The sequence below is a fragment of the Macrobrachium rosenbergii genome, chromosome 30 (genome assembly GCF_040412425.1).
Source record: "Macrobrachium rosenbergii isolate ZJJX-2024 chromosome 30, ASM4041242v1, whole genome shotgun sequence".
NCBI lineage: Eukaryota > Metazoa > Arthropoda > Malacostraca > Decapoda > Palaemonidae > Macrobrachium > Macrobrachium rosenbergii.
This window is the reverse complement of record NC_089770.1, coordinates 1585760-1600887: the sequence shown is the minus strand read 5'-3', so window position 1 is coordinate 1600887 and position 15128 is coordinate 1585760. Positions and strand designations below refer to the sequence as shown.

General features: G+C 35.6%; 4 protein-coding genes across 4 annotated transcripts; all 4 read left to right on the top strand.

The window, feature by feature from the left end:
- Positions 1 to 1559: 1559 nt before the first annotated feature.
- On the top strand, positions 1560 to 2661 carry LOC136854910 (protein spalt-accessory-like). Its single transcript, XM_067131440.1, has 2 exons — positions 1560 to 1730; positions 2092 to 2661. Exons 1-2 carry the CDS (start codon positions 1582 to 1584, stop codon positions 2516 to 2518), a joined length of 576 nt encoding a protein of 191 aa, XP_066987541.1. The 5' UTR covers positions 1560 to 1581; the 3' UTR covers positions 2519 to 2661.
- A 3090-nt stretch (positions 2662 to 5751) lies between these two features.
- LOC136854912 (holotricin-3-like) lies at positions 5752 to 6806 on the top strand. Its single transcript, XM_067131442.1, has 2 exons — positions 5752 to 5885; positions 6276 to 6806. Exon 2 carries the CDS (start codon positions 6277 to 6279, stop codon positions 6706 to 6708), a length of 432 nt encoding a protein of 143 aa, XP_066987543.1. The 5' UTR covers positions 5752 to 5885; position 6276; the 3' UTR covers positions 6709 to 6806.
- A 3503-nt stretch (positions 6807 to 10309) lies between these two features.
- On the top strand, positions 10310 to 10744 carry LOC136854715 (holotricin-3-like). The gene has a single exon (XM_067131301.1). It carries the CDS (start codon positions 10310 to 10312, stop codon positions 10742 to 10744), a length of 435 nt encoding a protein of 144 aa, XP_066987402.1.
- A 2985-nt stretch (positions 10745 to 13729) lies between these two features.
- LOC136854911 (lamprin 0.9-like) lies at positions 13730 to 14912 on the top strand. Its single transcript, XM_067131441.1, has 2 exons — positions 13730 to 13836; positions 14353 to 14912. Exons 1-2 carry the CDS (start codon positions 13784 to 13786, stop codon positions 14750 to 14752), a joined length of 453 nt encoding a protein of 150 aa, XP_066987542.1. The 5' UTR covers positions 13730 to 13783; the 3' UTR covers positions 14753 to 14912.
- Positions 14913 to 15128: the final 216 nt, after the last annotated feature.

Genomic DNA, 15128 nt, shown 5'->3' with positions numbered 1-15128 from the left:
TTTGTGTCATGACTTTCTTGTGTCACCTATCACCTGGTGACTTTCTTGTGATGTCATCTTCCTTGTGTCACCTATGACTTCCTTGTCACCTATGATTAATTAGCATCTTCAACTGCTCTGGTGTCATCAATGACATGACCTGATTTCAATGATTTAAAATTCGGCTATAAAGCCAAGCGAGGGGCCATTTTAGCCATTCAGGGCTTTAGAAAATGAAAAGGAGTTGGATAGCAAGAATGAATAGCAAGAATAGCAAGAACTGATAGCAGGAATGAATGTAAAGGAAGATGATAAAAAAGTGGGTGCAGCAAGGACTGGAGGGACGCTGCAAACAGCCTTTAGTAATGCATACAGTGCAATACGCGAGGCACTGACAACATTAGCCACCTACGGAGAACCATGGTAGCAGGGAATGGTACCATTATGATAGCTGGAAACTGCAAATCCTTGAAACCCATAAGATCCATGGAAATCGGTACAAGCCTTCAAACTAGTGTGATTTGACATGGAAACAAGAGTGACAGCTTCCTGTATGTTACAGAGCTTTCAACTGGAGACCTGAAATATGAAAACTCTTACTGTAGACTGGTACCTTCCACAGTGGGCTAGGTTTTCCACAGACATTTTATTTCATAAGCTATAACTCTGTGTCCCAAAAGCTACAAAATCTGAAAGACTGAAACTATCAGAGGACAATATACCAGAGAATGGGTAACGCTTTAGTCAATGAACAGAGAGAATGAGAGTGGAAGACGCATCTTGACACGCAGTTCACTGACTGCCTGAGTCCCATAAGTAAAAATTATAATCTAAATAAGTTCACCTGACTTTCCCTTCACAGTTCAGATTAGTAAATCTTTAATCCATGAAAACTCTGTTATATACAGTTACTAATCAAAACAGGAAATACTGGCGAACAAGAAGTCTGAGTTCATTGAAGGTTAAATGAATTTCACCTCAGTGGGGTTTCAAATATTGCAATTGTCATTTAAAGTGTAAGAAGGGAAATTATGAAAAATATCAATCCTAATTCACTGTTTGTGAAACATTTTTTATTCAAAACACACATACACATTCTTATGTATATATACACATACATATGTACACACAAATGTATATATATCTAGAAATCTATCTATAAATGAACACTATCGTAACTTTGATGCTTTTTTGATGTATATTTTCTCCTGTGAGAAACTAGTGCTGCACCAATAAGAAAAATAAGAAAAATAACATAACTATTCAATACTCTAGAGTGACTTAAAAAACCATCATAGTTTTCCTATAATGCCTGAGAAAAAATATTACGCAAAAAACCTCCGCAAACTCGTTATTTCAGGAGGGAAATCCTGGAAGTGAGGTCCCTTGTGTCGTAACGCTTGGTCCAAGAAGGCGAAAGCCCTTGAGTTTCTGGTTAGCCATTTATTCCCTCATCAACATTGAGTTTTTACTCGTCTATATTAGTTATTATTAATGCTTTTCTCATAAACTATAAACCGAAGAAATGAAGTACAGATTTGAGAGTCATCATCCTTCAATCATTTGTTACCTGACGAAGGTGAAATCATTTTTCCTGGAAAAATGGCAACTTGCGGGAAACCAGGCGCCAGCCGCTCAGACGTTTGCTGGAGACCAACGTTTGTATATAAAGAGGCGTCGTCTGCTCTCTGGACATCAGACCTAGACCTACAGACTCCTCAACCTCATCTAGTGTTCAGGACTTCCAGCAGGTGAGATAAACAAAACTATTTCAAAAGGTTTAAAGTTCTAAAACTTGATGAAGATACTTCCTTTACTTACTATTTTTCATGATGCACATACGACAAACGAGTATTGAATTGCTTGAAGTTTGTATATGCTTGATTATTTTAGTCTTTCAAAGTAGAAATTTTAGGCCTATAGGCCTAACAAGCACTAGGACTCTGCACTGAGATAACTTTTCTGAACTCAGTCTAGGACATATCAAAGATACCTTAATTCGTCCTTGTTCTAACGATTACAAATACCCCAAACTTTTGTCAACACATTTTGAACAAATCTATAACATCATGATGTGCAATGAAGTAAAAAAAAACGCTCTCTCTTTTCCAGAATGATTGGACAATCAACTCTTCTCGTGGCAGTCGCCATTTGTGCCCTTGCAACGGCCCTTCCAGGAAGGCCTTATGGAGGCGCTGGAGTAGGAGGTGGCTTGGGAGGTGTTGGAGGTCTTGGAGGACTTGGAGGTGTGGGAGGACTTGGAGGTGTTGGAGGACTTGGAGGTGTTGGAGTAGGAGGTGGACACCTTGGTGGACTTAGTGGTGGTCTTGGAGGTGGAGCTTTGGGTGGTGGCCTTGGAGGTGGAGCTTTGGGTGTTGGAGGAGGCTCCTTCAACCCAGCCCACTTCCCAGACCTCGTTCCAGGATTCCCATTCCACCAATCCCACCCAGGCCAAGGATTCGGTGGCTGCAAATACTGGTGCCGCAGTTCTTACCAGAACAACTACTACTGCTGCACAAGGTCCACCTATGCTGGATAAGACGCTGGAATGTCAGCAGATGTGATAAGCTTAGATATAAGATTAGACATAAATGATCTAAACTATCAGAGATGAAAAATCTTGGAATAAATTCCCCGTTACTTTTTTTCTAATGGAAATAAAATAAATTTATTGTTCCTATATCTCTCGTTTTCATAATTTTACCTAAATGTTTTCCTTATAGTAGTGTTTCCATTAATCTGTTTCAGAAAACCCATTATAATGATTAAAAAAACATAAGAAACATGAAGGACATTAAACACTGAATCAAAAATCAGATATTCATTATGAGGAAGTGAAAGGTGTTACTGGTCCCAATTCAAGTGCATTCAAAGCATGGTAGAATGATTTCCTTGCAACAAAATATAAATTTCCTTCCTTTTGAAAAAACTGTAGTTTCTCAAAGTCATTTCTATGTGTTGTTAGATTAAGCAAGCTCTCTCTGTTAGCACGGGCTCTTGCCTTCAAAAGCAGTCTCTAAAGTTATTGCTATTTCTATCGACCTTTTGCTTTGAAATTTGAAAATATCAGCGAAGGTTCTAAGTTACATGCACAAGCATAACGAATAATTGTCCTACCAGGTACAGACAATAAAATTCTACCTTATTATTATTATTATTATTCAGAAGATGAGCCCTATTCATTTAGAACAAGCCCACCAAAGGGGCCATTGACTTGAAATTTAAGCTTCCAAAGAATATTATGGTGTTCATTTGAAAAAATAACGGAAGGGCATGGGAAAAACAGAAAAGAAAGTCACCTATTAAAAAGGAAAAAATAATTGACAAATTAGTAAATGAATAGCTAACAATGTGAGTAAATTACTAAAATACAAAGAGAATTGTGTATTAGGGTAGTTATCGACTTGATAAACAAGCTAACCTAGAATATATGTAAAAAATATCCTAAATAGGAGAAAAAAGAGATAAGAAGGAGCAGAAATTATTATAAATAACAAATAACGATATTCTGAGGCTAGATACAGTCTTATGAATTCTGAAATATTCTCTTGTATGATAAAAGAAACCTCAGAAATTCTAGTGGACAATCTATCTTACTTTCAGATTATTCTTGGGGACAGTAAAGTATGATAAGCAGACCAAGTCAATGTAAATGTTGTTTTGATTCCTCCATGGTCATGCCAGTTGTCTTGAAGCACAGTGATAGGGCATGAGGGTTAATTATAATTCAAAACTAAACTGAAACAATAACGCATCTTGTTCAGTGGGCAAAGATCTTATATAAGAATGTAGAATAAACCCACACATGATATACTGAATTAGACTGTGCTGCCATATGGGTATCTGGGTTTTAATGCCAAACCTTCTTCCCCTTTCCAGCTGTTAGATGCTGGTGATGTCATTTGAGATCTAACAAGTTAGGGTATATCAGTGACTACATCACGAAGGCCTGGATTTGTCAAAGTGATTCTAGCACAACCATAACGGAGTAAACAAAGTCATTAAAAATCTTCAGTGCCAGAGGAGTTATTCTTGTGTCACCAAAAACTGTCTTGTGTCACCTGTGATTTTCTTGTCACCTATGACTTTTTTGTGTCATCTATGACTTTCTTGTGTCACCTGTGACTTTCTTGTGTCACCTGTGACTTCCTTGTGTCACCTATGACTTCCTTGTGTCACCTATGACTTCCTTGTGTCACCTATGACTTTCTTGTGTCACCTATGACTTCCTTGTGTCACCTATGACTAAGTTGATATTAGCATCTTCAACTGCTCTGACCAAGATGTCATCAATGACAGTGACCTGATTTCATACGATTTATTGAAATTCGGCTATAAAGCCAAGCGAGGGGGCCGTTTTAGCCATTCACTGCTTTAGACAGTGAGAAGAAGTTGGATACCAAGAATGGATAGCAAGAATGGATAGCAGGAATGGATAGCAGGAATGGAGGCAAAGGAAAAGGCTAAAAAGTGGGTGCAGCAAGGAGCTGGAGGGATTCTGCAAACAGCCTTTAGTAATGCATACAGTGCAATACGTGAGGTACACTGACAACATTAGCCACCTACGGAGAATCATGGTAGTAGGAATGGCACCATTATGATAGCTGGAATAACTGCCAATCCAGAAAACCCATAAGATCCATGAAAATTGGTACAAGTCTTCAAACTACTGTCATTTGACATGGAAACAAGAATGACAACTTCCAGTATGGTACAGAGCTTTCAATTGGAGACCAGAAATATGACAACTCTTACTGTGGACAGACATCTTCCACAGTGGGCCAGGTTTTCACAGACAATTTATTTCAAAAGTTGTGCCTCTGTGCCTCGAAAACTTCAAAATCTGAAAGACTGAAACTATCAGAGGACAATATACCAGAGAATAGGTAACGCTTTAGTCAATGAACAGAGAGAATGAGAGTGGAAGACGCATCTTGACGCGCAGTTCACTGACTGCCTGGTCCCATAAGTAAAAATTATAATCTAAATAAGTTCACCTGACTTTCCCTTCACAGTTCAGATTAGTAAATCTTTAATCCATGAAAACTCTGTAATGTACAGTTACTAATCAAGCCAGGAAATACTGGTGAACAAGAAGTCTGGGTTCATTGAAGGTTAAATGGATTTCACCTCAGTGAGGTTTCTAATATTGCAATTGTCATTTAAAAGTGTGGGAAGGGAAATTATGGAAAATATCAATCCCTAATTCACTGTTTGTGAAACATTTTTTATTCAAAACACATACACATTCTTATGTATATATATACACATACATATGTACACACAAATGTATATATATCTAGAAATCTATCTATAAATGAACACTATCGTAACTTTGATGCTTTTTTGATGTATATTTTCTCCTGTGAGAAACTAGTGCAGCACCAATAAGAAAAATAAGAAAAATAACATAACTATTCAATACTCTAGAGTGACTTAAAAAACCATCATAGTTTTCCTATAATGCCTGAGAAAAAATATTACGCATAAATACTCCGCAAACACGTTATTTCAGGAGGGAAATCCTGGAAGTGAGGTCCCTTGTGTCGTAACGCTTGGTCCAAGAAGGCGAAAGCCCTTGAGTTTCTAGTTAGCCATTTATTCCCTCGTCAACATTGAGTTTTTACTCGTCTATATTAGTTATTAATAATGCTTTTCTCATAAACTATACACCGAAGAAATGAAGTACAGATTTGAGAGTCATCATCCTTCAATCTTTTGTTACCTGACGAAGGTGAAATCATTTTTCCAGGAAAAATGGCATCTTGCGGGAAACCGGGCGCCAGCCACTCAGACGTTTGCTGGAGACCAACGTTTGAATATAAAGAGGCGTCGTCTGCTCTCTGGCCATCAGACCTAGACCTACAGACGCCTCAGCCTTATCTGGTGTTCAGGACTTTCAACAGGTGAGATAAACAAAACTTTTAAAAGGTTTCAAGTTTTAAAACTTGAATAAGATAGTTCCTTTTACTTACTATTTTTCGTGATACACATTAAATTTTGGCAAACGAATATGAATTGCTTGAAGATTGTATATGCTTGATTATTTTAGTCTTTCAAAGTAGAAATTTTTGGTCCATAGGCCTAACAAGGACTACGACTCTGTCCTGAAATATCTTTTCTGAACTCTTTTTTTAGTAACCCTATTAAATGTAGCCTAGACCAAATCAAAGATACGTAAATTTGCCCTTGTTCTAACGATTACAAATACCTCAAACTCTTGTCAACACATCTTGAACAAATTTGTAACATCGTGATGTGTAATGGAGTAAAAAAATAAACTTTCTCTTTTCCAGAATGATTGGACAATCAACTCTTCTCGTGGCAGTCGCCATTTGTGCCCTTGCAACGGCTCTTCCAGGAAGGCCTTATGGAGGCGCTGGAGTAGGAGGTGGCTTGGGAGGTGTTGGAGGTCTTGGAGGCGTTGGAGTTGGAGGACTTGGAGGTGTTGGAGGACTTGGAGGTCTTGGAGGTGTTGGAGTAGGAGGTGGACACCTTGGTGGACTTAGTGGTGGCCTTGGAGGTGGAGCTTTGGGTGGTGGCCTTGGAGGTGGAGCTTTGGGTGTTGGAGGAGGCTCCTTTAACCCAGCCCACTTCCCAGACCTCGTTCCAGGATTCCCATTCCACCAATCCCACCCAGGCCAAGGATTCGGTGGCTGCAAATACTGGTGCCGCAGCTCTTACCAGAACAACTACTACTGCTGCACAAGGTCCACCTATGCTGGATAAGACGCTGGAATGGCCCTCCAGAAAAAAGTTACTCCCTTCAAGAAATCATGACTTATTTGTTACAGTCTTTAATGAAAATAAATTAAAGTCTAATTGTTCTTGAGACTTTTACTTCCATTATTATTATTATTATTATTATTATTATTATTATAATTATTATTATTATTATTATTATTATTATTATTATTATTATTAGAAAGCATATATCACTGACACGAGTCCAGGTTTGAAAAAAAAGGACAGAAAGCAAAAAAAAAAAATTTTATATAATAAATGAATAGATAAATAAAAAACTGGAATAATTCCTATTAAACCCCACCTCAATATCCCAGTGTGCATCAAAGGGATCTTTCCTAGATAGTGACCCCGAAGGGTCCATGTTTTAACCTGGTATATACCCACCTTTGTGGTGTGTTAAGTACAAGACCGTTGGGGATGACAGTAAAAACATGAACAAGAGGCTGTAAATATCATAAAGATAATGACCCCATTAAATATTAGTCTAGATAATGACCCAAAAATATTAGTCCTAGATAATGACCCCAAGAAATATTAGTCCTAGATAATGACCCCAAGAAATATTAGTCCTAGATAATGACCCCCAAGAAATATTAGTCCTAGATAATGACCCCCAAGAAATATTAGTCCTAGATAATGACCCCCAAGAAATATTAGTCCTAGATAATGACCCCCAAGAAATATTAGTCCTAGATAATGACCCCCAAGTATTAGTCCTAGATAATGACCCCCAAAATATTAGTCCTAGATAACCACCCCCGAAAACCCTTTTGGGGGGTCACTGTCTAGGAAAGATCCTATCAGAAATGGGGTACAGGTAACGAACTCCATGTATCAATTTGCCGTTATCTAGCCCGAGGTTGGCCTCACTAAGCTCCAAATATTTATGCAGAATGAATAATATTTCTTGGGATTTGCCGTCCTGACTCTCTCTTATACTACCGCTGGTGAAAGTAATAAATATATCATTCAAAATACATGAGTTTAAGACTTTTTTTTTTTTTGAAATGATTGAAACTGTCTGTAGCGTTGAATTACTTAGAAGAGGAACAGTATTGAAAAATATACATTTAGCTTGACACCAAGTGCAGAATAATATGAATCTTGTATATATATTATGTGTGTGTGTGTGTGTGTGTAATATGTGCAGCCAAAACACATGAGTTCCACATCTAAGAATTCCCAGATGTTATCAAAGCCAAGTAAATTTAAATCGAGCGTCTGTCCATCGTTGATGTACACAAAATAGATAAAAGGGAATAAACCGCAATTATATTTAGATTACCGAAAACTAAAGGATAGGACCGACCCACCACCCCGTGCCACTGTCTAAGCATAGGATGAAAACATGAAAACACACACACATACACACACTCACACACACACACAATTATGTATATATATATATATATATATATATATATATATATATATATATATATATATATATATATATATATATATATTGTTCGTAAACTTCCCACTGAAAGCCTTGAAATCTAATACAAGAAACGGATAAAAAACTCGAGGAAATAAGAGGATAAGCAACTTTGAGCCTTATTAATACTTAGATGGGTGACGCCTCCGAAGAGCCAGATGTCATTAGGAAATATACCACCCTCTCTTAAAAAGGAATGTATATATATATATATATATATATATATATATATATATATATATATATATATATATATATATATATATATGTATATATGTATATATATATATATATATACATATATATAAAACATGCAGTATGTATAACAGTTGATAGAAACAGATGGCCAGTGACTTTTATAAACTTGCAGGTTAAGCCAGGGACTGCAAATCCATAAAACCCTGTAGTTGTCACAACCCTTCCAACAAGCCTGATTTACCACAGAATCAAGGATGGCAGCTTCCAACACTCTATAGAGACTCTCTGTTGGACACCTGAAAATGACTACGCATAGTCAGAACTGATTCCTTCCTGAGTGGGCCAAGTTTTCGCAGACTTTTTAAGTATCGTACCCGTCTGCCTTTGGGAACCGCTATATAACGTTAAAAATACACCATTAGATTGAGACTTAAACTAGCAAAGACAATATACCAAAAAATGGTAACCATTAAAGCAAAGGGTAGGTTATGACCTAGTCAATGAACAGAGAAAATGACAGGAGATGAAATCTCTGTAAATGCAGTTCACTGATCTGGGTCATAAGATGTGTAGAAATTGCATTCTGGATCAGTTCATCTCATTTTCCCTCCACAGGTCCAGATAATAAGACTTGAACCTGTAATAACTTTTTTTGTGTACACTCTGACCAAGACAAGAAGTCAGGTGGAACTGGGTACCTTAATTGATATGAGGTTCAATTGACTACGCTTCAATGAGTTTTAGACGAATATATTTACATTAAAACGTCAATGAATAGAAATGAAAGAAACTGTGAATGTCTTTACGGTTATTCATGGAACAGCTTTAATTCAAACACACACACACTTTATATATATATATATATATATATATATATATATATATATATATATATATATATTTATATATATGTATATATATATATATATATATATATATATATATATATATATATATATATATATATATATATATTATATCTGAACACTATATCATTGTCGATGACGTCCTGACGTTTGTTCTCAAGAGACTGGTGACTGTGCCTAAAAAATTAAATACAACACTCATATTAAACTCTCCTGATACCATCATCAAAAAGCCATCATGGTTTTTTTCCTATATTCCTTAACCCCAAAAATTAAGCAGAAACCTCCGCAATCTCGTTATTCCAGGAGAGAAATCCTGGAAATGGAGTTCCCTCGTGTCGTAACGCTCGCCTCAAGAAGAAGAAGAAAGCCCTTGAGTTTCTGGTTAGCCATTTTTCTCTCGTCAACATTGATTTTTTACTCCTCCCGATTACCTTTTTCAGTCATGCACTACGTGCATATTATACACCAAAGAAATGAAGTCAAGATTTGAGAGTCATCATCCTTCAATCCTTTGTTACCTGACGAAGGTTAAATCATTTTCCCCGGAAGAATGGCACCTTGGGGGAAACCAGGCGCCATCCACTAAGACGTTTGCTGGAGACCAACGTTTGTATATAAAGAGGCGTCGTCTGCTCTCTGGACACCAGACTTAGACCTACAGACGCCTCAGCCTCATCTGGTGCTTAGGACTTCCAGCAGGTGAGATAAACAAAAGTGTTTTAAAAAGTTAAAATTTAAAAACTTGAGTAAGATTTGTACCTTGACTTACTATTTTTCATGATACAAATATTGCAAATTAGTAATGAATTGCTTGAAGATTGTGTATGCTTGATTTAGTCTTTCAAAGTAGAAATTATAGGCACATGGGCATAATAAGGATAATATCTCTGCACTAAAACATCTTTTCTGAACTCTTAAGTAGTAATCCTATTAAATGCAGCCTCGACCAAATCAGATACTTAAATTTGCCCATGTTCTAACGATTACAAATACCTCAAACACTTGTCAACACATCTTGAACAAATCTATAACATTTATGATGTACAGTAGAGTATAAAATCGCTCTATCTTTTCCAGAATGATTGGACAATCAACTCTTCTCGTGGCAGTCGCCATTTGTGCCCTTGCAACGGCTCTTCCAGGAAAGCCTTATGGAGGCGCTGGAGTAGGAGCTGGCTTGGGAGGTGTTGGAGGTCTAGGAGGCGTCGGAGTTGGAGGACTTGGAGGTCTTGGAGGAGTTGGAGGTGTTGGAGGACTTGGAGGTGTTGGAGTAGGAGGTGGTCACCTTGGAGGAGCTGGTGTTGGTCTTGGAGGAGTTGGTGGTGGCCTCGGAGGTGGAGCTTTGGGTGTTGGAGGAGGCTCCTTCAACCCAGCCCACTTCCCAGACCTTGTTCCAGGATTCCCATTCCACCAATCCCACCCAGGCCAAGGATTCGGTGGCTGCAAATATTGGTGCCGCAGCTCTTACCAGAACAACTACTACTGCTGCACAAGGTCCACCTATGCTGGATAAGACGCTGGAATGGCCTTCCCGAAAAACAAATTGTTCCTTCAAGAAATTATTAAAATTATTTGCTACAGGTTTTAATGAAAATAAATTAAGAATTAAGTGTTCTTGAGCCTTTTATTCCCATTATTATTATTATTATTATTATTATTATTATTATTATTATTATTATTATTATTATTATTATTATTATTATTATTATTATTATTATTATTCCTAGATAGCCTATATCACTGGAACCAGTACAAACATGAAAAATGGAAAGAAAAGTAACGTAAAAAAAAAAAAAAAAATACACCCCTTTAAAAACTCTACCATATCTATTTGAAAAAGATTGTACCTTCATCTATGAATTTGCCTTCTTTTAGCCCGAGGTCTTCCTCTTACAATAAGCCCTGAATAAGTAAGCAGAACGAACGTACCTTCCTTGGCTCAGGATTCAAGACTCTACATAAGGACCCTCTCTTATACTACCGCTGGTAAATTTAACAGCTGTATCATATTGAATACACTGTAGTTTAAGAAATTTTTGGAAATAACAGAAACTGTAGTATATAAATACTGAGAAGAGGAATAATATGACAAATCTACATATATATATATATATATATATATATATATATATATATATATATATATATATATATATATATATATTATATATATATATATATATATATATATATATATGTATATATATATATATATATATATATATATATATATATATATATATATATATATATATATATATATATATAACATTTTTCACTGAAAGACTTGAAGCCAGAATGGGAAATAAATGAGGAAGTTTATACATACATATATATAAATATATATATACATATTTGTGTGTGTGTGTCCAATGCGCATTCAAAACACATTAAATCTACAAGACAGAACTCCTGGATGGTCCTCAAACCAAGCCAAATTTCAGTCCATCATTGATCTAAACCAAATTAGATGAAAAGAAATAGGTAATAATTAGATTTAAACTGAATCGAATTGAATATAGAGTTTAGGCCACAGGCCAAGAACTGGGACCTATGAGGTCATTCAACGCTGAAACGGAAATTGAGAGTAGGAGGCTTGAAAGGTGTAACAGGAGGAAAACCTCAAAGCAGTTGCACTATGAATCAATTGTTAGGAGAGGGTTGAGGAAAGTAAGATGGAAGAAAGAGAATATGAAAGGAGGTACAGTAAAAGGAACGAAAGGGGTTGCAGCTAGGGGCCTACGGGAGGCACACTGCAAAGAGCCTTAAGTAATGCCTACAGTGCACCGCATGGATTGTATTTAAAGTGTCCGAAACAAGAGAACACTGACAAGAATTGAATTCATTTTATGAAAGTAGTATTTAGAATTTTGAATTGCAACTGTAATCCAAAAAAACCTTGGCCTGAATTTCTAAAATGTTGTTGCATTATATCTGTTTTATTATATATAAAAAGCTACTTCAGTTAGGAAAATGTCGAGACGGTAAGTCCCGACTCTAGGGGAGTTATGTACCGTCCTGAAACTTGTGCCAGGCTAGTGTTATTCTGCTTACTCATGTAGTAATCAAAGAGGCATATGGGCCTAGCAACTTCATCCCCGGAATTTGGTGAAACCGGAATTCATCCCGGAATTTGGTGAAACATATATATATGAAAGATATATAGCAGTAAGATATTTCAACTATATATATATATATATATATATATATATATATATATATATATATATATATATATATATATATAAAAGGCATGGAAATAATTTTTGACTGAAAGCCTAACTTCATCCCCGTAATTTGGTGAAAACTGTTCTGGTAGCAGGCATTATATATATATATATACTATATATATATATATATATATATATATATATATATATATATATATATATATATATACATATATATATATATATATATATATATATATATATATATATACATACACACAGTTACATCTAAACATCACGATAAATGAATAATTTCGAATACGATTGAAATGTATTCTACTGAAAGCCTTGAAATCTGAAGGAGGAAATGAACGAAAAACTCGAAAAGTTTGGAGAGGATAAGCAATGCTGGGTCTGGTCAAGAACTGAATGGGTGATTCAAAGGAAAAAAAAAAATATGAATGTCATAGATGAGATGTTGTTGGGGCATATATTAAATAAGTGTCCTTCTCTCTGACATTTGAGGGTCCATTGGTCAAAATAATAATGGTAGCAGCATTTCCCTTTCTTAAAGATATATATATATATATATATATATATATATATATATATATATATATATATATATATAAATATATATAAATATATATAAATATATGTATATATATATATATATATATATATATATATATATATATATATGTATATATATATATATATATATATATATATATATATATATATATATATATATATATATATATATATATATATATATATATATATATATATATATATATATATATATAATATAATTATATATATAAGAATATCGCTTACAGGGCACCGTTAAAGTTGTATAATAATTTCATTTTCATAAACACTAACAAAAAAAAATGAAAATCAAAAGGAGAAATCGTGATTATGCTTAATTTTTTCCTCAAATATCACAGCCACTAAAAAAAAATCATTCCAACATTACCTGACATTTAAACATTATACTCGGGGTTACCATATTATGCAGACATCATTCATTTCGCAACCCTGAAAAACTCAGACCGGCGTAATGGCCGCCAGAAATCGAACATCGAGTCCGGAGAAGTTCCCGCTTTCGTAACGGCCATACCGGGAAGAAGAAGAAAGGTCGAGATGCCAGTTACCGATTTCAGGACCCCAAAAAAATCTGATTTGTAATCTTTGCGACCTTAATACGAATATAAAACATTACACTGCATTATAATACCGGATCAGAATCCTTGAAAGAGTGAAGAAATCACGAGGACATATAAAGGAAATATTAATGAAGAGGATAAACCCGAACTGGAAATACGCTATCCGGCAACTCGAGGTGTTTTGATGCGAGCCAACGTTTGCGTATAAAGATGTCTGGTCTGGCATTGCTAGTCACTCAGCTCTCGGCAGGAGAACTTACCAGGTAACAGCAAGAAACACATTTATTTTTCACGAGATTTTACTTGAGATACAATTAGGGATTATTGTTACTGACACAGCATTATATTCTTACAGTATCTTTGATAGTTCATTAGACAAAGTCATTGTAGAGATGACTCAAAATGTCACCTTCTTAAGTCTAAAATATACTCTACAGTTATTGCACTGATTCCTTCTATTTAGTTAAGTTTATAGTTAAGTTAACTATACTACAAGAACAGAAAAGTTTATTTTAAAAAAGTTATCTTTAAAATAAATCATAGTACATAAAAGTCTCAGCTTTGTCTACTTTAGGTCAAAGCAGTATTGAATATGAATCAAATTTTAATTTTTATAAAAAATAACTGCAACCATTTATTCTCATAAATGTAAGAACACTGTCAGACTAAATTTCCCTCTGATCATTATCAATAAACATAAAAGCCTGAATGAATTACAAAGCTTAAGAATTGACAAATGAAAACTTAATAATAATTTCCAGCAACTTCCTGTTTTCCAGAATGATTGGACAATCAACCCTTCTCGTGGCAATCGCCTTTTGTGCCTTTGCAACGGCTCTTCCAGGAAGGCCTTATGGAGGCGCTGGAGTAGGAGCTGGCTTGGGAGGTGTTGGAGGACTTGGAGGTGTTGGAGTTGGAGGCCTTGGAGGTGTTGGAGTAGGAGGTGGTCACCTTGGAGGAGCTGGTGTTGGTCTTGGAGGAATCGATGGCGCCCTTGGTACTGGAGTGGTTGGGGTAGGAGCTGGTCCTTTCAACCCAGCTCACTTCCCAGACCTCGTTCCAGGATTCCCATTCCACCAGTCCCATCCAGGCCAAGGATTCGGTGGCTGCAAATACTGGTGCCGTAGCTCTTACCAGAAGAACTATTACTGCTGCACAAGGTCCACATACGCTGGATAAGTCAAAGGGATTCCTGGAACCAACTTTCTTTCATGGCTTAAGCATCAACATCAACCAATCAATTTTTTCTCATGTCATACCATTTCTAAACCATTCTTTTTTGGGCATTTATAATTTTAATGTGGGGGTGATGTCATAATAAAAGTGTTTTAGTTCTTGATGTTGGTCTTTCAATAAACATCGTTCTCAAATTCTTATAAGTAGTTTTCATGAAAAGAATATTACATTTTACTTTAGATTTATAGGTAATGGTAAATTGCTGAAATATCATTAATAAGTAAAAGCAAAGGCTTCTGGGATACAAAATGGAAGTTATACTTAAAATCAAAAAGACAGGTATTTGAAATAATATATGTAATTTATTATAGTTTTGATG

Bases quoted from the DNA above. Each gene is read 5' to 3' on its own strand.
- LOC136854910 (XM_067131440.1), top strand. From the start codon at position 1,582: ATGGCAACTTGCGGGAAACCAGGCGCCAGCCGCTCAGACGTTTGCTGG. The intron at 1,731-2,091 runs GTGAGATAAACA...TCTCTTTTCCAG, and splicing joins GTGTTCAGGACTTCCAGCAG to AATGATTGGACAATCAACTC.
- LOC136854912 (XM_067131442.1), top strand. From the start codon at position 6,277: ATGATTGGACAATCAACTCTTCTCGTGGCAGTCGCCATTTGTGCCCTT.
- LOC136854715 (XM_067131301.1), top strand. From the start codon at position 10,310: ATGATTGGACAATCAACTCTTCTCGTGGCAGTCGCCATTTGTGCCCTT.
- LOC136854911 (XM_067131441.1), top strand. From the start codon at position 13,784: ATGTCTGGTCTGGCATTGCTAGTCACTCAGCTCTCGGCAGGAGAACTT. The intron at 13,837-14,352 runs GTAACAGCAAGA...CCTGTTTTCCAG, and splicing joins TCGGCAGGAGAACTTACCAG to AATGATTGGACAATCAACCC.